The sequence below is a fragment of the Oncorhynchus gorbuscha genome, linkage group LG06, assembly GCF_021184085.1.
Source record: "Oncorhynchus gorbuscha isolate QuinsamMale2020 ecotype Even-year linkage group LG06, OgorEven_v1.0, whole genome shotgun sequence".
Lineage (NCBI taxonomy): Eukaryota > Metazoa > Chordata > Actinopteri > Salmoniformes > Salmonidae > Oncorhynchus > Oncorhynchus gorbuscha.
Window position 1 is genome coordinate 13,992,114 of NC_060178.1, and position 25,984 is coordinate 14,018,097.

The window sequence follows — 25,984 nt, forward strand, 5'->3', positions numbered from 1 at the left end:
AAATATAAAGTAAGTAGCCTAGAAATATTTTTTTTTGTTGCCGGGGTATCTGTTCTTACTTGAGTATTTATATGTTTTATTTTTACTCAACTAGCTACATTCCTAGCTAACGTTACATTTCCTAAAAAATGTATGTACTTTTTACTCCGATACATTTATAATTCCTGGTGGAATTTGTGTGATGCATTTTTGCATCACATAAACTGAAATAGAAGAGTGTAGAATTTCAGCAACCAGGAAATGACAGAGCGATTTCTACATTGACGCTTGTATCAGTCAGTCTACCATTTTTCGTTGTGCTCGAGGAGATGGCCACACTTTCTTGTGATGCCAATATAAGAGAGGGAGGGAGGGTGGTTTTCCCTCTTCGGTCTGGCTTTTTTTTTTGTCAGCAAGTCTGCATTTTAGAATGCGATTTTGTATTGGCCAAAATGTTTGTTTAGTGAAAAAAGATTGTGAAACACTAGCATTCCACTATTACTGCAGAAATATTATGCACATTTTCTGAAATTACAATCCAAAAATTCTACATGTAGCTCCTTTAAGGAGGATTTTTCGCTTTTACTTCAGTCCTTTTCTGTTAAGAAATGTCACTTAAACTCAGGTATGACAGGTATTACTTTTTCAATAATAGACTATTATAATACTTGCATTGCGATCAGGGAGAACCAGATACCGGTTGGCCTATATGGTGTGGTGTGTATTTTTTCAGAGACACTGATGGCCAAATTCAATAGCCTTTTTAAATGAACTGAGTGTTGCAATAATGACTGAATGTTGAGAAAAAGTTTTTAAAAATATAGAGGACAGATTCAAAACCATTTAGGTAAGCTAAATAATTAATTTTATTTTCAAAACCATACACATTACTCAACAAGTTTCAAAAATGAATATCGACCACAACAGCCATTGCTTAAAATAAACAGACACAAAGTACTTTATTACCAAATATTGAGATAAAAAAAAATCCTTATAGAGGTGGATAAACAGTCATTCCCAATGTTGAATGAAACTACAGAGAAACAAACAAAAGTTGCTTATGGATTCTTCATTTTTTTACCATCTACAGTACTTCCATTGGATTGGGATTTATACCTTCTTTCTTCTTAATATGAAGTTTGAAATTGCAATACAGGGAAGAAATCCCAAATAAATATGTCCGTATCCACAAAGTATCTCAGAGTAGAAGTGCTGATCTAGGATCAGTTGACTCTTTTAGATCATAATGAACCAGATTAAAAGGACAGATCCTAGATCAGCACTCCTACTCTGAGATGGTTTATGGATATGGCCCCTGGATTTCAGAACCCCCCCCCCAAAAAAAACAACAACTCTGTTTTGAATCCTTTTCAATTCTGCCCCCAAAATGATGATACCCTGACTTTTGTGAGGGATGAAAACTACTTAGTTTTCTTGAAGAAGATACAAAGCTAGGCTATATTTTACAAAATATTAAGTCTCTCTGAAGGAGGTTATATGCAATAAAGTACTCTGTGCCGAGAGTCTAAAGTCCCATGTATCTTGCGTAGTTTCTATGTTTCCTGGAGGGTATTTCAAAAAGCAGAATCAATATGGTAATCAACTTTAAATAATAACAACCCAAATCTCCCAGGTCAGTTCACGGGAGAGGTCAAATGGAAAGGGATATCAATGGGTAAGTATTACTTTATCAACTAACTGTACATGTTAATGATGTAGAGAATCAAGTTATATCAGTTAGCTGGGCAAACCCTTTGACCCTATTTGTGAAATACAACCCAGGTCATCAAAACCATTCAGCACATTAAACGTCTTTGAAATACGTGGTTTTTGATCAGGCAACAACCTACTCCTAATTTAAAATGGTAAAAAATGACTTAAAACCAACAATACACTCACTTCACATAATTATCTCTACAGACACATTGTACAGTATGTATAGTATGTATAGTATCCTTGATTCATAATGAGACTTTCCATGGAGTCGGTGCTTTTCATCTGTGGAAGCTCCACTTTCCAGTAAACATGAAATGTAGTTTTGGAATGATTGGGAACAGAGTGAATATTTACAGTGTGGAATTGTGTACATGGATATTTGTGGTTGTTTTCCAGTTATTCTAACCTCTCCTAATAGACCACAAAACCACCTCTTCTTATTTCGCTAGATATTTCTATGTACCTAGCAAAATACATACCAAATAGAACTTGCAGGCAAAATAGTTCAGTTTTAATAGAAACCTGTTTTCTCCTAAAAAACAGCCATATCTAAAATACAGTATATATATTTTAAATTTCACAGCCCCATGTTGTACATGTTATTACGTAGGTCTTTCACAGACAATCAAAGTTTCACAAACGTGTAAACAGGTCTGCTTTCACAACATGAATGAAATCGTAAAAATATACATAGCCAATGCATTAATTCTTTAGAAGTATTGCTGATGTACAGCAATGCGTCCCAGCCTCCCTGTTCATTCCATGACTTTTTTAAAGCGTAGTCTATAATTCTTTCATTCAAAATATGCACCCCTCCATCGATACAAGACCATAAAATATGAAATATCTGATGTCCTCAATTCCAGTCCAAACCAAAACTTCTAGAAGCCTCCTCTCCCCACATCTTGGTATTGTTAAGTGGGCTGAGGTCAGTGGGCCATTGGTACTACGGTCCAGCTCAGAGGGAGGTCTCCAGGCTGTTCAGCGGGCTCCCAGGGCATGCCGGAAGCACAGCACTCTCAGGATTCCCGCTAATCTTTGGGCTCTCCTTGTGGAGGGGGATGATCATGTCCACAGCGTTATTGTTCTGGTTGGGCGAGGACGGGAGGGTGGCCAGCTTGGAGTGTGGGGGCAGAGTCTGTGCAGCGTTGCGCTTGGTGGGGGCATCGTCCTCCCCCTCTGTGTCATCGATGAGTGGGATCTGTGGCTCTGAATCTTCTATCCTGAACTCTGGGGTTGTCATGAAGTTGTGGATGGAGTTGCGGGACTCCGGGGTCTCCAGACCCTCGTAGGGGGACATAGTGTCTCGGAAGGCATTCACTACGCGGATCTGGACAGTTTGGGGACAAAGACACAGTCAAAATATGAGTATTGAGAGCCCATTGAAAGTTAATAAAGCACAATACTGAGTTTGTATCCAGGCCAATGGTAGCTATGGTTTGGTGTAAAGCTGAGGGATGATTATGAGCTGAGATGTAATTGTGAGTTGACCATACATACCTGAGTCTGGATCCTGCCTAGACCTCTGCACCAGAGGACCTGTCCCCTCCTCATCTCCATCTCAGCGTGGTCGATCTCATCCAGGTCCTCCATCTCCTCCAGCTCCTCCTCAGGGATCTCCTCCTGCTGCGTGCCATGGCCTGCAGACTTCAGGAACTTCAGCCGGCTGGTGGGGACAGTGGTGACCACCTAGAAATGAGACACAAACTCAAATGTTGAACTCATTTGTGACAAAACTTTTTTTTGTAATTTAATAACAGGCAAGTAGATCACAGGGACTTCAAAGGACATTAGATACCGGTAATAAGCTCACCTGGCCCCACAGTAGACATCCAAAGCCCAAGAAGACACACCAGAGCCATTGGTCGATGGTGAGGCACACACAGCTGAAAGGTTTCCCTCCAAACTGCACTATCACAATCTGGATGACAAAACACAGGGTGATTGGAGAGCAATGTTACTTTCTTTCCAATATGAAATCCCCTGTGTGAATTTCCTGTATAGATCTGAATGCTGCTCACCTGGATGATGAACGTTCCGAACACAATGGAGCAGAAGATCATGTTTTTGAAGATGCCGTCAAAGACGTTGCGCTCGCCGTGGATCTTGCGGGCGTTGATCTCGTTGAAGAGTTGCATCATGACGAAGGTGTTGAAGACAATTGTGTAATGTTCTGAGGGAGGTGCGTGGAGCGGTGCGTACCTCCCACTGTCAATGTCGAACATCTGCTCCCCTGTGGTGGAAACATACAGTGAGGGGGGAAAGTATTTGATCCTCAGATGATTTTGTCCGTTTGCCCACTGACAAAGAAATGATCAGTCTATAATTTTAATGGTAAGTTTATTTGAACAGTGAGAGACAGAATAATAACAAAAAACTCAAAAATGTTATAAATTGATTTGCATTTTAATGAGGGAAATAAGTATTTGACCCCCTCTCAATACATTACATTTGCTTTCATAACTTTATCAAGAACAAAGTTGGAGGGAAAGAGGGGAAAAAAATACATTAACTTTAATGTCAATGTCCAATTGGCACGACTAATTGAATTGACCCCCAGGCGGTGCTCACCGGCGAACAGCAGAGTGAAGATGATGGTGAGCTGGTAGACAGCGTGGCCCAGGATGTTCTTCATCATGGTTCGAGAGATGAGGGGCTTGTTGCGGCCGTACGGCTTCCTCAGCAGGAGAGACTCAGTTGGGGGCTCAGTGGCCAGGGCCAGCGAGGCAAAGGTGTCCATGATCAGGTTCACCCACAGCATCTGGACAGCTTTGAGAGGAGAGTCCTGAGGGGAGATGTAGTTTGAGTTATGTATAACTCTCCACTTTTCAAAGACAGTTGTAACTTGTAGAGTAGATAATAAAAACTCCCTATAGGCAGTTAGACTCTCTCTGTGCCTCAACTTTACAAGCAAAAAGGCAAGATGGGAAGGATGGACATGGCAGAAATAGAGAGTGTCTCACCTGTGTGATGCAGGCTCCGGTGAAGGCCACAATGACAGCCACCACATTAACCGTCAGCTGGAACTGGAGAAACTTTGAGATGCTATCGTAGACGTTCCGTCCCCACATCACCGCCTTGACGATGCTGCTGAAGTTGTCATCTGTCAGGATGATGTCTGAGGCCTCTTTGGCCACATCCGTGCCTGCAATGCCCTGTGGGCACATCATGTCACAGCGTATTAGTCACAGCACCAAAAGTATCCGTCTGGTTGAATGAGAGAGAGAACCTACTCATATAATATTGATGGGACATAACATGTGCCAGATCTTGGAGTATAATAATACCATGGCAAATCCAACATCAGCTTTCTTCAAGGCAGGGCCGTCATTAGTACCATCTCCTGTTACAGCAACAACTTGTCTTGGTTCTTGTACAGTGCTATCCATTATACCTGTGAACAGAGGCAAGCATCATCCCTTTAGATAATATGTGAGACCTAAAAATGTATCTGTAACTTTCCAAAAATAGTGATGAATGGAAGAAAAAAAACACAAACATACCTTTCACTAAGGTATGTTTGTCAGTGGGTGAGGATCTTGCAAGCACACGGAGTTTGGGCCAAATCTTATCAATGCGCTCCTGCTCAATCTGGAAGTAGACATTCCTTGGGTTACTCTATCATCCCATTTTCTTTTTACAGAAACAGTTCCATTTTGTGAGAGGAATATTACCTCTCCCAGTTCATTTCTAATTCGTCGGTTGAACTCTTTGCCGTCTATACAGAGGAAGTCATCTCCGGGCTGCAGTATGCCACACTTGCTAGCGATGGCCCGAGCCGTGTTGATGTTGTCCCCTGTGACCATGCGCACTGTGATGCCAGCGCGCTGACACCTCTTAATGGCGTCAGGTACCTAGGGTGGAAGAAGAATACCTTACTGTCCATTTTTTCTCTTGAGATTATGGAAATGTGTGTTTTGCTTATAATTCAACGCCCCAGAGACACACTCACAAACACCTGCTTTCCTTTTTAGGGTGATTATACATGTACACTGTTGAGGGTTATAGCAACACAAACATTTACCTTCTTCAATTAATTAGACCTTTGCAACAAGGACCTTTTGTTTGAGCTCCAATGGCCCTTTTACCTCTGGCCGTACGGGGTCCTCGATGCCCACCACACACAAACAGGTGAGGCCGGTGAGGATGTCAGTTTCATTTTCCCAGTCAGGCTCGCCGTCGGCAGGGGGGAAGTCCCTGTAGGCCAGGCAGATGGTCCTGAGGCCCTCGGAGGCCATGGGCTCGATCACCTTCTTCACCACGTCATCTCTGTCCCTGGACTTAAAGACCTTAGCCTCCCCATTGGCTGTCATGATCTTACAACACCTGTGTTGAGATAAAGAGGGAATTTATTTTAGGTTTATATTTATATTAGGTTTATATTAAATGTATATATTAGATTTCTATTTATATACTGTATATATAAGGTTTATATTTATATTAAGTTTATATACTATATATATTAGGTTTATATTTATATACTGTATATATTAGGTTTATATTTATATTAGGTTTATATTTATATTAAGTTTATATACTATTTATATTAGGTTTATATTTATATTAAGTTTATATACTATATATATTAGGTTTATATTTATATACTGTATATATTAGGTTTATATTTATATACTGTATATATTAGGTTTATATTTATATACTGTATATATTAGGTTTATATTTATATTAAGTTTATATTTAAGTTTATATTTATATTAGGTTTCTGACAAATAATACTGAGCAAGTTAATTTGCTGAGTTAAGTCCTGGCTAGGCTAAGCGTAGGATTGATCACCCTGTCGCTGGCCGCCTTTGAGGAGGGTGTATAGTGTGAAAGGCCGAAACACCCTAGGAACCAAAGGTACACTACTGACGATGCGCTCCCCAAATTTCACCACGCTCACTGTTCATTAACTCTTGGAAGTGCTTGCACAAAGGATAGTAACATCTCATCCTGTGTTCTTGGAATCTGGCCTACTTCTTCAGGAGGATCTCTGATGCTCCTTTGCTGAACATGCGGTAGCTCCCATCTGCGTTCTTTAGCACCGTGCTCATGGACTTCCTGACTGAGTTGAAGGTGTAGACCTTGAAGAGCTTCTCCTCTGGGACCTCATTGCGGATGGTCATATAGTCCCGTCTCAGATCCAAGGCAAAGCCCAGCAAGGCACATTCAGTCTTGTTGCCTACTTGGCGCGGCAGCCCGCCCTCCTTCTCAGGAGACTGAGACAAACCATTTACACATTAAGGTCAGTTCCAAACTTCAAATCAACTGACATAAATTCAATTCTTTACAAATACTTCCCATTGATATCAATGCATGATCGAAATGAAGGTCTAAGTACCCAGATCTCAAGAGGATTTGGCTCTGGCTTGAAATCCCTGACCTGGCACTCAATGTATTTAAACAGATGTCAATAAAATATTGTCAAGAAAATAGCTTTATTGCAGATCTTTTTGTGTTCTGTTTGCCAGAGTTGAAAATCTCAACAGAGTGAAATATTTTCACTTACCATGATCTTGGAAGTGTAAGCACAGTTGACTCCGATGCCCATAATGAGCAGGTCCAAGACTTTGCCTGGGATGAGGTCAGGCTCAGGAACCACCCTGTAGTGCCTGTCTCCCAGATAAGCCTGGACCACGGTCATCCTGTTCATGGTTAATGTCCCCGTTTTGTCAGAGCAGATGGCTGTGGCGTTGCCCATGGTTTCACAGGCATCCAGGTGCCTCACCAGGTTGTTGTCTTTCATCATTTTCTGAGGAAGAGAGGAGGCTATTTTTTTGTGATCTGGCAATGCGATTCTTAATGACTCCTGTCTGAATTATACATACTGTGTTAACATGGTAGTGATACCTACTTTGACAGAGTAGGCCAATGAGATGGTGACGGCCAAGGGGAGACCTTCGGGCACGGCCACCACTAGCACAGTTACACCTATGATGAAGAACTTGACACAGAACTGTATGTAGATGGGTGTGCAGTCCGCGACCCATGGTAGGCCCTGGATCCAGAAGGTGTCCACCATAAACAGAGTTATCAGGATGATTACTGTCAATCCCGACATGAACAGGCCTGGACAGGTGAAAGGATAGGAGTGAACACCATGAAAGAGAAAAATATCTTTAATGATGACACACTGAGACAATCTGCTGTGGAAATCAAACGCACTTTCAGAATTCCGAATTTTGCTTGGTTGAAATAGAGGGCTTCCCTTGTGATGGTCTTACCTGCTTTGCCGATCTGCACCGCTAATTTGGTCAACTTCCCCTGGAGCACAGACTTTTCCTTCTTTGGTAGGTTGGCTTTCTTCTTCTCCTCTCCTCCATCGTCACTGTTTAGGGGCTGCATCTCCACGCCTGCACCACCCTTAGACTTACCTGAGGGAGACGAGAGGATGGGTTCAAATGACATTAAGTTGAAATAGAGACATTTTGGGAAACATTGGGTTCACATCTAATTCACAACATGGGCCCATCAAAACTAATTTCCTCAGAGATGACAAGAGTGTAACTATACTCCCAGAATAACTATACTCTGTAACTATACTCACTGAGTAACTATGCTCTCCGAGTAACTAACTATACTCCAGAAGTGGATATATTCCAGAGTAACTAACTATACTCTCTGAGTAACTAACTATACACCCTAAGCAACTACACTCCCTGAGTAAATAACTATACTACCTGAATAATTAGACTCTCTGAGTAACTAACTATACTCCCTGAGTAACTAACAATAGTCCTTGAGTAACTATACTCCCTGAGTAATTGTACTCCCTGAGTGTAAGGAATAAAATAAGGAATAAGGCAGTAAAAACCAGGAGAAATCTACTTCTACAGTATCAAACTTGTCACGCCCTGACCTTAGAGAGCCTTTCTATGTCTCTGTTTTGGTTTAGTCAGGGTGTGATTTGGGCTGGGCGTTCTATGTTTTGATTTTCTACGTTTTCTATTTCTTTGTGTTTGGCTGGGTATGGTTCTCAATCAGGGACAGCTGTCTATTGTTGTCTCTGATTGGGAATCATACTTAGGCAACCTTTTTCCCTGTTGGTTTTGTGGGAAGTTGTCTTTGCTAGGGGTACTATAGCCCTTGTAAGCGTCACGGTCGTTTTTGTTATTTTTGTTTGCGACATTATCAAATAAAAATAAAATGTACGCTCACCACGCGGCACCTTGGTGTCATTCCGACGATGATGGCTGTGACAGAACTCCCTACCACCAAAGGACCAAGCAGCGTGGTGAAAGGGACTCCTGGACATGGGAGGAGATCCTGGATAGTAAGGGACCCTGGAGGCAGGCTGGGGAGTATCGCTGTCCAAAGGAGGAGATGACTGCAGCGAAGGAGGACCGGCGGCGATATGAGGAGGCTAACCATTGAAGCAGGCACGAGAGGCAGCCCCCCCAAAATTTGGGGGAGGGGGCACAAGGGGAGATTGGCAGAGTCGGGTTATAGACCTGAGCCAACTCCCCGTGCTTACCGTGGGGAGCAAGTGACCGGGCAAGCACCGTGTTATGCGGGAAAGCGCATGCTGTCTCCGGTGCCACGAAAGAATGGGCATCCAACCAGGGCGGATTGTGCCAACTCAGAGCTCTTGGTCTCCAGGGTGCCGTTTCGGCACAGGGTATCCTGCGCCGGCTCCGCACTGTGTCTCCGGTGCGCTGTGACTGCTCAGTGCGTCCTATGCCTGCGCTCCGCCCGTGCCGGGCTAAAGTGGGCATTCAGCCAAAAGGAGAGGTGCACGTGTTAAGCACCAGATCTCCAGTGCTCCCCCACAGCCCGGTCGACCTGTGCCTGCGCTCGGGAGGTGCCGGGCTAAAGTGGGCATTCAGCCTGTAAGAGTGGTGCCAGGGATAAGCACCAGATCTCCAGTGCTCCCCCACAGCCTGGTTCATCCTGTGCCTGCTCCCAGAACCAGGCCTCCTGTATGCCTTCCCAGCCTGGAGGGCCCTGTGGCAGCCCCATGCACCAGGCTGCCTATACGTCTCCTCCCATCAGTTATGATCCACAGTCCGGGCCCAGCAGCGAGGTACCCCAGTCCGGGGCCCGCAACGAGGGTCCCCAGTCCGGGGCCTGCAACGAGGGTCCCCACACCAGGGGCGCCACTCTATTTTGGCTTGGTTGGGGTGTGATTTGGGGTGGGCGTTCTATGTTCTGATTTTCTATGTTTTCTATTTCTTTGTGTTTGGCCGGGTATGGTTCTCAATCAGGGACAGCCGTCTATCGTTGTCTCTGATTGGGAATCATACTTTGGCAGCCTTTTCCCTGTTGGTTTTGTGGGAAGTTGTCTTTGCTAGGGGTACTATAGCCCTTGTAAGCTTCACGGTCGTTTTTTTATTCTGTTGTTGTTGGCGACATTATCAAATAAAAAGAAAACGTACGCTCACCATGCTGCACCTTGGTCTACTTCTCATGACGACCGTGACAATACTGTAACATTCCCTTCAGTTCTCTCTTAATTTTTTCCAGATACATTAGAAAAAAAGTCCAAAATTAGCAAACATGAGCACCTCGTAATACAATAATTGTAATAAGAATTGTTGATGCATCCAATTAACAAATAATTAAATGGGGGAAATAAAATAGTACATTGGTGTGTAAGGATTCATAGTTGGATGGCAGGGGTTGTTGATACTGCATGGAAACGGATAGGGGGTGCTATTCTATGTAATACACCGCAGTGGCACTATGGTGTTTGGCTCGCAGTCTTTAATCCTAGTCTGGGGATTATTGCTCTTTCTTGGCTGAGATTCTCTACAAGCCAATCCAACCGCCATCATCCCAAAACATGCCCACGTTCTGTAAATGTACAAACACACACGCAATAGAACCCTAAATACTCAACGCGTTAGTAAGTGAAGTAAAGGGACCTTGTTCATCCAGGCAAATGTGTGAGTGAGCGTGTGGGTTTAAGTGTGCTGATCCGAAAACAGTACAGGTTGTTAGCTAAAGGAAGAAAAGCAGAGGGGGAAAGCAGCTGCTGAGATTAAGAGCTGTAATCTCCTTGGTCCTAATCACCATGAGCGGAGTCAAGAGCACCTGCTGCTCAGACCACAGGGACACACACATTACCATATGCCCTCAGGGAAACACAGGGCTGCACCGGCAGCGAGGCCTAGCTCAGACTTTACCCACCTCACGCAGACCAGATCATACAGAGTCTATATAAACACACAAACCAAACTATACAGTACTCAATATAAACACACCATGCTCGTGAAGTGCACACAAATAAAAACTAGCAGCTTCAATATAGATATAACACACAATAACAAACCTACCTTTCTTGTTTTTCTCATCTTTCTTATCTGTGGAGAGAAAGAAACAACTGCACTTAAAAACGTATCCATTTACACATCAGCAAAGAGCTTCTCACTTTTGCAGAGTGGCAAAACCCTTCTAGTTGTAATGTGTTCCCTTGCATGTGAGTTTTATTGACGGCTAGCCCTTATACATCGCATTGGAAACTAAGAGGTGTAAATGCTCTGACATGCATTCCTGTCTCAACTCCCTAATAGTGTACTCCCTCACTATAACAATCCCCTGATCAATGATACTGGGATTACAGACTTAAACACAACGCTCCTCTAACACTCTTGGCAGGAAGCTAAGGACCAGGTTGTTTAATTCATAGGCAGTAACTGTTTTTAGCCGGGGTGTGACAGGAGAGAGGTTCATGGTCCAACTGACCCAACTGCAGCCAGTTAACTGATACGTTAACCAACTGAGATCTTAAATCTGCATCTTCTATAGTGCTCCCACATGCTGTGATTAACATGCACCACTATTCAGCTATAGAAACTGTTTGTGTAGTGTGGTGTAAAGTGGGAACTTTGTTATTCATAGTGTTTTTATCATTGGCCCAGCATCTGAGTGGAAGCATTGAATGTGTATGTCACTCACACACCATAGGCAGACATATTAACATTGAAGACAGCTTAAACATTTTCAGGCATTTTAATAGATGACCCAAAGCCAAAAACGTAATTTGACTATCTATCTTGAATGATTGATTGACCACTTCAGTTAATAAAGGGAGAATAACCTTGTCTGCCATCACCTCTATGGAAGCAGATAGCTTTATGTCATGCCACTGGCACAATGTAGCAAGTGTATGCCTTCTGGGATAAATGATAGCATAATCGAATATCTTACAACACCTGTTGGACAGAGTTTCTCAAAACAATTCCATTTGATGTTTACTCCTATGGCGAGTCTCAATAAAAAGCAAGTAGGTCTATTCATAACAGTTAATACAATGGACAGAGGTGAGAGGTTTGTTTGACACATTTAGTGACAGATGGCTATGAAAGAACAATCCAGTTCAACATACTTTTCTTGTCCAGTTTGTCTTTCTTGTCCTTCTTTTCCTTCTTCTCTTTCTTTTTCCTCTCATTCTCTTTCTTCTTCTCCTCTTTCTCCCTCTTTTTCCTTTCCTTCTCCGCCTTTTCGTCCTCATCGTCATCTTCGTCTTCCTCGGCTCCAAGTAGTGTGTAAATGATGCCGGTCTGGGAGTTGACACCTACTGCTGTGATCAATATCTTCCCAGAACCCTCCATGACGTGGGTACCTGACGAAAGAAAAGACAGTAATGGGACAGACATGATCACAGGAACCTTAACAATGGAATCTCTCCAACTAAAATGGGATGGTACATTTTCAGACTTTTATTGCATGTTTGAGAAAAGTGAAGAAGGGGCATCTGTTAAATATGTAATTAAACTTGTATGGCCTAACAGTATCTATGGAGGAATAGAGAGCGTGCTGTTTCAAGTAGCTGTTGACTCCTAAGAGCTCTTAAGAAGAGTGATTGACAGTAATAGGAAAAGGCTATAACGTCTGATGCACCAAACAGATATTTAATTTCAGAATGTATTAAAATTAGGTTAAGATTAGGGTTACGAGGCAGGGTAAGTGTTAGGGTCAGGGCTAAGGGTTTGGTTAAGGTTAGGGTAAAGGTAAGGGACAGTTTGAAGTTTTGGCTAGTCAGTTTAATCGTCAGCTGTGTCCTTATAGCCTCTCCCACAACAATAATATATACCAGGCTTTTTTTGGTCATGATAGACAGGGCATAGACAGGGCATAGACAGGGCATGAGTAGTAAATGTTGTTATTCTCTACTTGAGTAGGGATGGGAAATCAAAAGGTCCATTCCATCACCCAAATCCCCATTTATTCACTTTTTTTTCCGGGTGCCTGCCAGTGCCACAGCAACTACAGTATTTCAAGGGAGAAAAACAAGTGCCTCAATCTATTATCATCTCTTAGTAGTCGTCTACAAACAAGGAGACCCATGTGGTCGTGCTGTGCAGTGGCAGTCAAGCCTTCAAGCTACAATCCATGAGGTTTGATTAAAGTGACGCTCCAAAAGGTCTTGTATCATTTCAGCCAGTAGTTTTGAAAGTAGGGCTCTCAAAGAGTAGCTGCTGCTTTGGCAAATACGAGACAAAATGGGTCCCCGAAATTGGTCACAATTGGCTACTACGTCATCCATTTCGTATGATATGTTGCGAATTGCATGACGTGAACATGCAAAACCGGCGAGGTAGAAGAGCCCTTCTCAAATGGAACAGTAATCTGTTGTCAACAAGGCAGGATGATGCATCGTTCAGAAACCAGAAAATATATGTTTGAATTTTCAAACTACTTTTCATTGAGAAGGCAGATAAAGCCTGTTAATCAAAATCAATCATGTTTGCATTTGAAAACACAGAATCCTACACATTACTCCACGTGCTTCAAACTATGTAACCTTTGTTTTGAGCCAACTTCGCCGTTGGCCAGAACGAGGGCACCTGGCTCACGCCCGGGAGGCAACTCAGTTCCAAAACAAATGCAATCAACGCTAACCCGCTTCACCCGGGACGTGCCCGGGGAATTAACAGAACTCCCTCATTAATTAAAACAATAACAAAGCAGCACCCCGCCTCTGTTTCTTTAAAAGGCTGAGTGATGGGCCTGGATTCATGTAAGCACTCTCATATTCATAGAACAAGAAATGGATGCAAGGACTGACCATCCATGATATTATTATTATTTATTTTATTTATTTAACCTTTATTTAACTAGGCAAGTCAGTTAAAGAACAAATTCTTATTTACAATGACGGCCTACCCCGGCTAAACCCAGACGATGCTGGGCCAATTGTGCGCCGCCCTATGGGACTCCCAATCACGGCCGGATGTGATACAGCATGGATATCAAAATGACATTTTTAACCATGTTTAAAGGCTATACAGAGTTTGTTTTATGTTGTTGATAAACATTGTAGTAAAACTAGCTTTAGATGGGGTACAACCGTTGAACAAAGCTCATGAGGCATTTATAAAGTAATTTTTTCAAGAATCAATATCATTCACTAATAAGTTTTTTTTAAAGTACTTATCAACTAAGGATTTTAGCTTGAAAGGGGAGTGATACCACTGGGCGTTATACAGTCTGATCCATATTGGATTTGTAACTAGACATCAGCCATATTATATGAAGAGAGGAAGGCTCATCATCATTACCTGACAGCAGCATGGGATCGTTGTCCAATGTCTTCTTGACATGGTCAGATTCACCGGTTAGAGAGCTTTCATCGATTTTCAAATCATTTCCCTGGATTAGCACACCATCAGCAGGAAGAAGGTCACCTGGAAAAACATAGACATACACCAGACTGTTCAGCTGGGTGAGTTAGCTCATTTACCTCAGATTCAGACAGAGTAGAGGAAAAAAGTAGGATTGCTCACACACATACTGTATGCAAGCTAGCACACGGACACACACACAAATAAACACAGAACGGCATTTTTCTTTCAGGACCATACCGTATTTCACTTGTGCAACATCGCCGACTACGATCTCAGCCACGTGGATCTGGATGACTTGACCTCTGCGGACCACCGTGAACTTCTGCTCCTGTTCAATACGGCTCTGCAGCCCGCGGAACTGCTTCTCTTTACTCCAGTCATTGAACGCTGTCACCAGGACCACACAGACGACAGACAGGAGGATGGCTGCACCCTCAATCCAGCCCGTGTCTGCCTCCCCCTCATCCTCCACTCCTCCCGCTGCCTTCCCACAATCTGAAAGAAAGGGACAGTTGTCACTATCTGGACGTGCTACAAAGGACAGAAGTACATTGCATTCCCTCCAGAATTGTGTTTTTATACCTCAGGCCTAATCCTAAATTGAGGACAAGTAGCTCATTCATTCTGATGACATTGACAATTTTGTCTTTGGTAGCATGGCCATTACCCAAAGGATCCCACAGAAAGTATCCTACAATGATTATAAAACAGGAAGTACACTGTCTTGATCCCAGGAAGTACACTGCGACCGACTACTGCCACTGATGTCCTTTGTGGAATGGGATTATGGATTGATTGAAGTGTATCAGTTTCAGAGTGAACCCCTTTATGATTAGATAATAGGCAGGATACTCACACTTTGTACCAAGCAGTATCTCTTTCTATCAACAAAGTCAGAGACTTGTGACGATCCCCAGGAGGACACAGAAACAAAGTGCCGTCTGAAATTAGATCTGCTTGTTTTGGTCTGCAATGAAACACTAACTATCCGTCCAATAACCAATTACCTGCAACTGCACAAACCAGACGCATGTATTACTGCATGCATGAAGTTTACAGTTGCAAAGTAGCAACAATCAGATCTTTTGGTATTTGATTGAGTAAATATGAATCACCTGGTGATTAATCCATTAGAGCAGGTATTCCCAAACTGGGGTACCCCCAGGGGTACGAGCAATGCCATGGGGGGTACGCCAAATAAAAATGTGATTCACATTTTCAAACAGTACATTTATATTTTCCAACAGGGCTATACATTTGGGTGATGTTTCTTTCTCGCCTGAGTAGCCTTGTTTCATTGGCAAAAATTAAATGAAACCATCTAGTGTTCAGCAAAATAATAACACAATGTTAAATACAACTAGCCTAATCAAATAATTAACATCCAATCACATTAACTGTTACTCTGTCTCGGTAAACCTTCACTCTTGCGCAGACATTTAGAAACAAAACATGACCATTTGAAAAATAAGCCACAGGAGTTTATTGAGTGAGAATAAAGACTACTTTCGAGAAGTAAGACATGTGTAAAAGCAACAGATACCATTAATAAGAAGGGGCTAGATGCTGAGTTTAACAAATGTTGTCGGGAGAAGGAGAAGAGGACCAAGATGCAGCGTGGTAAGTATTCATAATACGTTTAATAAATACGAACAGTTCTGCAAGGTGCAATACACAAAACAGAAAACAACTACCCACAAAACCCTTGTTGGGCAAGAGCTACCTAAGTATAGTTCTCAATCAGAGACAACGACAGACTGTCCCTAATTGAGAACCATACCCGGCCAAAACCAACGACATGCAAAAACATAGAAAAAGGAAGATAGAATGCTAATGTTGTTATGGTCTAATGTTGTTATGGTCACCTGTTATGGTCTAGTCACACCCTGGCCTAACCAAAAAATAGAGAATAAAAGCCTCTCTATGGCCAGGGCGTGACAATGTTGTTATGATCTAATGTTGTTATGGTCCTAATGTTGTTATGGTCTAATGTTGTTATGGTCTAATGTTGTTATGATCTAATGTTGTTATGTGCGGACTCCGTTGTTATGGTCCGTTGTTATGGTCAAATGATCTGACTCTAAAGGGGAGGATCCTGCTGTGGGCCTTCCTAATGTTGTTATGGTCTAATGTTGTTATGATCTAATGGATGGTCTAATGTTGTTATGATCTAATGGTCTAATGTGTTATGGGCCCTAATGGTCTAATGGACTGAGAATGAGCCTGACTGTAGAGGAAATGGCGCCACTGGACTGAGGGGTGCCTCTGGACTGAGGGGCTGCGATTCTGGCGGCTCCGGAGTGAAGGGTGACTCTGGCGGCTCCGGAGTGAAGGGCGACTCTGGCGGCTCCGGAGTGAAGGGCGACTCTGGCGGCTCCGGAGTGAAGGGCGACTCTGGCGGCTCCGGAGTGAAGGGCGACTCTGGCGGCTCCGGAGTGAAGGGCGGCTCTGGCGGCTCCGGACAGGAGGGGAGACATACCGGCGGCCTCCTCCTTGGCCGAGGCACCGGATGCGCTGGGCCGTGGAGGTGCACTTGGAGGTCTCGAGCAATGAGCCTGCACAACCTGTCCTGGCTGGATATCCCCTGTAGCCCGGAAAGTGCGGAGAGTTGGAACAGGCCGCACTGGGCTGTGCTGGCGAACCGGGGACACCGTGCATAGGTCTGGTGCCGTATAACCCGGGCGAAGGAGACTCACTGGAGACCAGATGCGCTGAGCTGGCATCATCCCTCCTGGCTCGATACCCACTCTAGCCCGGGCCGATTCGAGGAGCCGCGATGTAGCGCACCGGGCTATGCGTGCGCACTGGGGACACCGTGAGCTTCACCGCATAACACGGTGCCTGCCCGTTCACTCTCTCGCCACGGTAAGCACCGGGAGTTGGCTCAGGCCTCCTACCTGACTCCATTAATCTCCCCGTGTGCCCACGCCAATCAAAAAAGGTTCTGGGGCTGCCTCTTGTGCACGTTACCTCGAGCCAATTCCTCGTAGTGTTGCCGCGCCGCTCTATCTGCCTCCAGCTCCTTTTACTCTCCCGGCTGTGCCCAGGGTCCGTTGCCGTCCAATATTTCCTCCCATGTCCAGGAGTCCATTACACGCTGATTGGTCCTTTGGTGGTGGGTAGTTCTGTAACGAATGTCGTCGGGAGAAGGAGAAGAGGACCAAGGTGCAGCGTGGTAAGCACTCATAATACGTTTAATAAATACGAACACTTGAACAAAAACAACAAATGGACAGTTCTGCAAGGTGCAATACACAAAACAGAAAACAACTACCCACAAAACCCTTGTTGGGCAAGAGCTACCTAAGTATGGTTCTCAATCAGAGACAAGGGACAGACAGCTGTCCCTGATTGAGAACCATACCCGGCCAAAACCAACGACATACAAAAACATAGAAAAAGGAACATAGAATGCCCACCCTAGTCACACCCTGGCCTAACCAAAATAGAGAATAAAAGCCTCTCTATGGCCAGGGCGTGACACTGAGCTACCGAGTAGCTAGGACAGGCAAGCCCCATACTATTGTGGAGGACTTACTTCTTCCTGCTGTCGCGGATATGGCTGGGACAATGCTGAGGGAAAGGCCCAAAAAACTATACAGACAATATCTTTATCAAACAACACTGTTTCACAATGCATCAATGACATGACAGGAGATGTTTCAAAAAACAACTACTCCTTCGCATACAAGCCAGTGAATTATATGCGTTACAGCTGGATGAGTCAACAGACGTGGCGGGCCTGGCACAGCTCCTGGTATACAGCTCCTGGTATATGTGCGTTACGTTTATGGTGGGTCAATTAAGGAAGACATCCTCTTCCGCAAACCACTGGAAACCAGGACAACAGGAGAGGATATTTGGACAGCTTTGACATATCAAATGGACTTTGGTGGTCAGGATGTGTTGGTATCTGTACTGATGGCGCAAAAGCCATGACAGGGAGACATAGTGGAGTGGTAATGTGAGTGCAAGCAGTTGCTCCAGACGCCACTTGGGTACACTGCAACATCCACCGAGAGGCTCTTGCTGCCAAGGGAATGCCTGACAGTTTGAAATACATTTTGGACAGTACACTTGTAAATAACTTTGTTAAAGCAAGGCCTTTGAACTCTTGTGTATTTTCTGCACTATGCAATGATATGTGCAGCGACCATGTAATGCTTTTACAACATACAGAAATGCTTTGGTTATCAAGGGGAAAAGTATTGACACGTTTTTTAAATTGAGAGACAAGCTTAAAGTTTTCTTTACTGACCATAGTTTTCACTTGTCTGACCGTTTGCATGATGATGAGTTTCTCACACTACTGGCCTATCTGGTTGATGTTTTTTCTCGCCTGAATGATCTGTATCTAGGATTACAGGGACTCTCCGCAACTATATTCAACGTGCGGAACAACATTGAGACTAAGAGCTCTTTTCTGTCTGCATTAACAAGGACAACACACAGGTCTTTCCATCATTGTATTTTTTCTGTGTGGAAATGAACTCAAGCTTACGAACAATGTCAAATGTGATATAGCGAAGCACCTGAGTGAGCTGGGTGTGCAATTACCCAGGTACTTTCCCAAAACAGATGACATAAACAACTGGATTCGTTATCCCTTTCATGCCCTGCCTCCAGTCCACTTACTGATATCTGAACAAGAGACCCTCATCGAAATTGCAACAAGCAGTTCTGTGAAAATGTAATTTAATCAGAAGCCACTGCCAGATTTCTGGATAGGGCTGCGTTCAGAGTTTCTTGCCTTGGCAAATCGCGCTGTTAAGACACTGATGCCCATTGCAACCACGTACCTATGTGAGAGTGGATTCTCGGCCCTCACTAGCATGAAAACTAAACAGGCACAGGCTGTGTGTGGAAATGTATTTAAGACAGACTCTCTCCAATACAACCCAACATTGCAGAGTTATGTGCATCCTTTCAAGCACACCCTTTTCATTAACCCGTGTTGAGTTATTTACAATTTTCAAATAACAAATACGGTTTCATATGTAAGATGGCTAAATAAAGAGCATAATTATTGATTATTATTATATTATTATTTGTGCCCTGGTCCTATAAGAGCTCTTTGTCACTTCCCATGAGCCGGGTTGTGACAAAAACTCACACTCATTCTTATGTTTAATAAATGTATAGCGTGTGTGTGGCAGGCTTACAATGATGGCAAAAAACAACATTTGAGAGTGCGCTGACCCAGGTGCTTGAGGGGGTTCGCAGCTGGATGTTGAATGTTTGAAGGGGTGCAAGTTTGGGAAGCACTGCATTAGAGGACATGGTATTTCAAATAAGAGTAGATACTTACTTTCTCTTTCGGCATCTGGAGGTCTATAAAAAGAAAGGCCTAATGAAATGATGGCTGCCACTTCTAGGATAATTAGTGTCACATCTTGCAACGCTTCCCACACTAACTGAAGAAATGTTTTTGGCTTTTTTGGAGGTATTACGTTCTGTCCAAACTCCTCTTTCCTTCTGGCGATGTCGTCAGCATGCCCTCCTAACCCTAGAGACGAAGGAGGGAAAGGAATTATTAACAACTGTATGTCATTTTGTATTGTCTAGAATTCATATAGTATCAGATACAGATATAGGATCTTAATCTGAACCATCACAATACTGCAGCAACAGGAAAGGTGAATTATTATGTGAAATATTATTGATGGACATTTTCGTAGGGACAAAACAAACTTCAGAAGCCTTTTTAAACGTCTGCATTGCAGAAAAGATCTGCAACTGGATGATAATCTGTACATGCATCCCAAAATGAATAGAAAAATAGTGTTACTCTCCCCCTGCTTGAACTCCCACTTCTGAGCAAAGTAATGCAGACTTGTCTGTTTGAACTTTTCATTATGTTCACACACTGAACAGCAGAAACAGAACCTGTCAAGAACGGTTAGAGTTGTTTGTTTTTGGAGGCTTTCTAACCTGAAGCTTTAGACCTTTGTGGTGGCTCTGCATGGGCTGTGTTTATGACTAAACCTGACAAAGGTCGGAGGACCATGAACACGGCCCATGGAATGTTACATCACAAGGATTTTTAGAACAGGCTAGGCAAATCAATGCCATTCAAAGCCCTCATCTGCCCTCAAAAACATGCTAGACTCAAAAGTATGTTAAATAGCACTGGCATGTGCAAAAAGACCACTCAAAATACTTGCAGTAAGATGTATCTTTTTTTACATTGTCCATGACGGCAATACTAGGCAGATACTGTGCAGATACCATGCAGATACCATGCAGATACCAACAGTCAGTATGGGATCCTGTTTAATGATGCACCTGCGACCTGCAATATTCCAATATCTTTGGTAAGATTTTGGTTATTTTGCAGACAGAAAGTGTCACACCAAAGCCTTTTTGATGGACAAATGTATTCTCGCTGAAAGGTGCTTCATAATGCAACCAGATCTGAGATTGTATTGGCTGTACTTTTCTTTACATTTAATCATTGATTTAAAATAAAATTATGACAAAGACATACATTTGCATTAGGTGATTCTGCCTCTGCCCCTCTGATACAGAAAGCAAACTGATCTAATCTCTGAGCCAAATGGACAGGCAAAACGAGTCAAACAACAAACTCGGTTTACTCCTCTTATACTGTATTCTCGTTAGATTTTATAGAGATCTCTAGTGCTTCTATGATAATAACAAAATAAAAGGGACGAGATGGGTGCCTTGTCTATCAACATAGTATACCTAAAAAGTAATGGTCAGTGACACCAATGTGGTGTGTGTGTGTGAAACAAAGACATCTGCAGTTTTTCAATCATGCCATGTCAAATTTAGCAATGCAAAATAATAAGCATTGCTGCTTGTGGGCACACAACTTCAACCAGCTAGTGGGGAGAGATGGTCTGCAACCCTTTGCCTTGATGACAGCTTTGCACACTTGGCATTTCCTCAACCAGCTTCATGATGTAGTCACCTGGAATGCATTTCACTTAACAGTTATGCTTTCTTCAAAGTTAATTTGTGGAATTTCTTTCCTTCTTAATGCTTTTGAGCCAGTTTTGTGGTGACAAGGTAGGGGGGTTATACCGAAGATAGCCCTATTTGGTAAAAGACCAAGTCCATATTATGGCAAGAATAGCTCAAATAAGCAAAGAGAAATTACATGAAGGTCAGTCAATATGAAACATTTCAAGAAATTGCAGCCCAAATAAATGCTTCACCGAGTGCAAGTAACAGACACATCTGAACATCAACTGTTCAGAGGAGACTGTGAATCAGACCTTCGTGGTTGAATTGCTGCAAAGAATCCACTACTAAAGGACACCAATAAAAAGAAGAGACTTGACTGGGCCAAGAAACACGAGCAATGGAGATTAGAGTGCAAATTTGAGATTTTTGTTTCCAACCGCCGTGTCTTTGTGAGATGTAGTGTGGTTGAAAGGATGATCTCTGCATGTACATTTCCCACCGTAAAACAAGGAGGAGGAGGTGTTATGGTGTGGGGTGTTTTGCTGGTGACACTGTCTACGATTTATTTAGAATTCAAGGCACACTTAACCACCATGGCTACAAAAGCATTCTGCAGTGATACACCATCCCATCTAGCTTGGGCTTAGTGGGACTATCATTTGTTTTTCAACAGGACATTGACCCAACACACCTCCAGGCTGTGTAAGGGCTATTTTACCAAGAAGGAGAGTGATGGATTGCTGCATCAGATGACCTACATTTACATTTACATTTACATTTACATTTAAGTCATTTAGCAGACGCTCTTATCCAGAGCGACTTACAAATTGGTGCATTCACCTTATGACATCCAGTAGAACAGTCACTTTACAATACACCTGGCCTACACAATCCCCCGACCTCAACCAAATTGAGATGGTTTGGGATGAGTCGGACTGCATAGTGAAGGAAAAGCAGCAAACAAGCGCTCAGCATATGTGAGAACCCATTCAAGACTGTTGGAAAAGCATTCCAGGTGAAGCTGGTTGAGAGATTTCAAAGAGTGTGCAAAGCTGTCATCAAGGCAAAGGTGGATATTTGAAGAATCTCAAATATGAAATATATTTTTTTGGTTAATACATTATTCCACATGTATTATTCCATAGTTTTGATGTCTTCACTATTATTCTACAATGTAGAAAATATATTTTTTTAAATAAAGAAAAACCCTTGAATGAGGAGGTGTTCAAAAACTTTGGACCGGTAGTGTAGAAATGCAGAATTTTCACATATGTTGCTGTTGGGGTGGTGCTGGAGATGATGAATATGAAACATTTAGAAATGTCCCTTTAACCTTTCTAATGATATATTTTTATGTTGCAACTCCAGAAATATGACCCTACTAGAATATCAATTAACTTTGTTTCTGGAAAATTAATGCTCAGCTTCTGTTGCTTGTGGCATTGTTGTAGCACATACCGCTAGCAACATTTTAGCCACAGACTGTTATGTGCTAGCTGTCTAGTCATTTTATAAATGTGCAATGAGCATAAAATTACACATTTGTATAAAGAATTGGCAACTCGTTCTCATTCTGATAAAAAAGCATTGTCTTATGTGTACAGGTAGGACCCTTGATTTCAACATCTAAACAAAGTGGACAGGCTAGCATGCTGTTCTAACAGTTGGAGATGGACAGGAGGGTGTGTTCATAACAGGTCAACTGTTCAACCTTGTTAGCCAGTAAATAGATCCAAGTTGGCTAGACTTAAAATATAAATATTTATCTGGTTACTCACTACAATGTGAGCTTGTGCTTGAAATGTTGTTTATAAGACCTGTGTTAAATTTTCTATAATGCTTGTTACAAGAAGTTGGTCATTTTTAGTGGGGATGTGCATTGTGCATGGTTCTGGTATTTATTTTGACGAAAAGGGCATTTCATAGACAAACTTGAAAGCCAGATCAGTGATTATTGTGAAATAGCTGGTTAAACTATTTTGATAAAATAGTTAACAAAATCTTTAGCGGGTCCTATGGTGGTGGAAGGCTTATATTAAGCCTAGGTATAATATTACAAGCCCTGAATTCATTAGATTATTGCTGACTGTTTGAAATGCAGTGCCTTGAGGTTTAATTGTAATTTGAGAAAAGAAAAACAAGATCATGAATCACCCATGGGATTGAGAAAAAAAACAGAAATATGATTTTTACGCCATATCACCCTACTTTGCACTAATATTATGAGGCATGACCTATCTTGAATTCCCCCTGGAGAGCGGATGACTCTATCGTTATCACTGCAGTATGGGTCAAATGGCTGCTTGTGTGACTCCAGGCAGCCTGCATCGAGAGCAGCCTAGGCATTCTCTGACCTCAGCTGAGTTTGTATGCTTATTCCCTCAAAGCAATTTTGCTTCTTCTGACACTTAAAGGTTAGAATCCAACTCAGGGGAAAAGCACCTGCGGTTCTGCTTCAACCTATCACTGAATAATGCTCGACATACAGGCTTTGAGCTGCCTCATCTTTCAAAAATGAACAAAAAGGAGCAATAAAAACGTTACACAAGCATGAGAGATTAGTCCTGAACCAAGCAATCAACTTCCATGCTCGGGCGTTTAAGGTGAGGGGGATTACACACGGTAAATCAATCTGCGCCCACAGGTCGCCATTGAGTTATATTGCAGTGGTGCAGCAGTGCATCTTTATGTGTCGGTCGAATGGATTTTCCCATGTAGTCAAGCTGCGTGTGACATTTTAATGCTCTATGTATGTCAATCATGTCTCAGTTGGTGGGTCAGAAATGGTGCGTGACGACAAAATGCTAAAGGTGTTTATTGAGTGTGCATGAGAAGGCCATTGTGAATGAATAAATAATGCCTGGCAAATGTCAAAGGACAGAATGTGACACTGCATGGAAAGCCCTGTCCTCATGGAACACCAAGGAACTTGGGCTCCAAACACCACTGCATGGAAAGCCCTGTCCTCATGGAACACCAAGGAACTTGGGCTCCAAACACCAGTGCATGGAAAGCCCTGTCCTCATGGAACACCAAGGAACTTGGGCTCCAAACACCAGTGCATGGAAAGCCCTGTCCTCATGGAACACCAAGGAACTTGGGCTCCAAACACCAGTGAACACTCACCTATACCTATTAGAAACAAAAATTGTTTTAAGTGAGATGTAGACATTGGTGTGAAGCCAAAAACAGAAAGGAAATTCACATGAGGACCACAATGCCAACTCCACCCATGCTCTACCAAGGTTTTCTAGCTTTGACCTACTACAGTAGCCCATGTTGGTCTATTGCACTTCAAACAATGTGTATGCAGGTTGATTAGGATTCAAACCTTCGCAATCAGCCTAATTCATACTCTTAGAAGAGGTGATCACACGATAATGTGATTTGTATTGGATTCTTTACACACTACACACTACACTACACACTACATTCCATTCCACTACCTTTTCAAACTTTTTTTAATTATATGAAGTTTGCTTTTATACTTACAAGACCATCATGCTTGATTGAGCGAGCTGTTTTGACTGTATTTCATTCACTGTTACTTTAGCAAAACATGTATTTGAGAAAAAAATATTTCATAACATCTTTATTTGGTCAGTATGTGCCCAACATAACAACAGGTGGTGGTGTGTTGGACACATTTATTCATGCAGTGCCTTCAGAAAGTATTCATACCCTTTGACCTATTCCACATGATGTTGCGTTACAGCCTGAATTCAAAATGGCTAAAATGATACTTTTTTATCACCGATCTACAGTGCCTTGCAAAAGTATTCATCCCCCTTTTTTCCTATTTCGTTGCATTACATGTAATGGACATACACAAAATATTCCAAATTGTTGAAGTGAAATGAAAAAATAAAACTTTTAAAAGAAAAAAACATAAAAAAATTGAAAAGTGGTACGTGCATATGTATTCATCCCTTTGCTATGAAGCACCTAAATAAGATCTTGTGAAACCAATTACCTTCAGAAGTCACATAATTAGTTAAATAAAGTCCACCTGTGTACAAACTCAGTGTCACATGATCTGTCACATGATCTCAGTATATATTCACCTGTTCTGAAAGGCGCCAGAGTCTGGAACACCACTAAGCAAGTGGCACAGTTGTGGAGAAGTACAGATCAGGATTGGGTTATAAAAAATATCTGAAACTTTGAACATCCCACGGAGCACCATTAAATCCATTATTAAAAATGAAAAGAATATGGCACCACAACAAACCTGTCAAGAGAGGGCCACGCACCAAAACACACAGACCAGGCAAGGAGGGCATTAATCAGAGGCAACAAAGAGACCAAAGATAACCCGGAAGGCGCTGCAAAGCTCCACAGAGGAGATTGAAGATTGGAGTATCTGTCCATAGGTCCACTTAGCTGGGATTTATGGAAGAGTGGCCAGTAAAAAAGCCACTGCTTGAAGAAAAAAATAAGCATGTTTGGTGTACGCTAAACGGCATGTGGGAGACTCCCCAAACATATGGAAGAAGGTACTCTGGTCAGTTGAGACTAAAATTGAGCTTTTTGGCCATCAAGGAAAACGCCATGTCTGGTGCAAACCCAACACCTCTCATCACCCGAAGAACACCAGGGACTGGGAAACTAGTCAGACGTGAAGGAATGATGGATGGCGTTAAATACAGGGAAATACTTGAGGGAAACCTGTTTCAGCCTTCCAGAGATTTGAGACTGGGACGGAGGTTCACCTTCCAGCAGGACAATGACAGTAAGCATACTGGTAAAACCCCTTAAAGTGGTTTAAGGGGAAACATTTAAATAATATT

General features: G+C 42.6%; 1 protein-coding gene across 2 annotated transcripts in view; it reads right to left on the reverse strand.

The window, feature by feature from the left end:
- Positions 1–827: 827 nt before the first annotated feature.
- Positions 828–25,984, reverse strand: part of LOC124037580 (plasma membrane calcium-transporting ATPase 1-like) — a 44,598-nt gene continuing 19,441 nt past the window's right edge. For both annotated transcript variants that reach the window (XM_046352420.1, XM_046352422.1), the window contains exons 3-21: positions 19,573–19,770; positions 14,502–14,759; positions 14,199–14,324; positions 12,023–12,259; positions 10,971–10,997; positions 7,920–8,069; positions 7,550–7,764; positions 7,205–7,447; positions 6,673–6,914; positions 5,784–6,021; positions 5,370–5,549; positions 5,199–5,286; positions 4,983–5,089; positions 4,659–4,850; positions 4,267–4,480; positions 3,717–3,928; positions 3,509–3,616; positions 3,196–3,384; positions 828–3,025 (exon numbers count right to left, since the gene is read on the reverse strand). In XM_046352420.1, the coding sequence (XP_046208376.1) occupies positions 2,654–3,025; positions 3,196–3,384; positions 3,509–3,616; positions 3,717–3,928; positions 4,267–4,480; positions 4,659–4,850; positions 4,983–5,089; positions 5,199–5,286; positions 5,370–5,549; positions 5,784–6,021; positions 6,673–6,914; positions 7,205–7,447; positions 7,550–7,764; positions 7,920–8,069; positions 10,971–10,997; positions 12,023–12,259; positions 14,199–14,324; positions 14,502–14,759; positions 19,573–19,770 (3,596 nt within the window). In that variant the 3' untranslated portion in view covers positions 828–2,653. The remainder of the gene's footprint in view (positions 3,026–3,195; positions 3,385–3,508; positions 3,617–3,716; positions 3,929–4,266; positions 4,481–4,658; positions 4,851–4,982; positions 5,090–5,198; positions 5,287–5,369; positions 5,550–5,783; positions 6,022–6,672; positions 6,915–7,204; positions 7,448–7,549; positions 7,765–7,919; positions 8,070–10,970; positions 10,998–12,022; positions 12,260–14,198; positions 14,325–14,501; positions 14,760–19,572; positions 19,771–25,984) is intronic.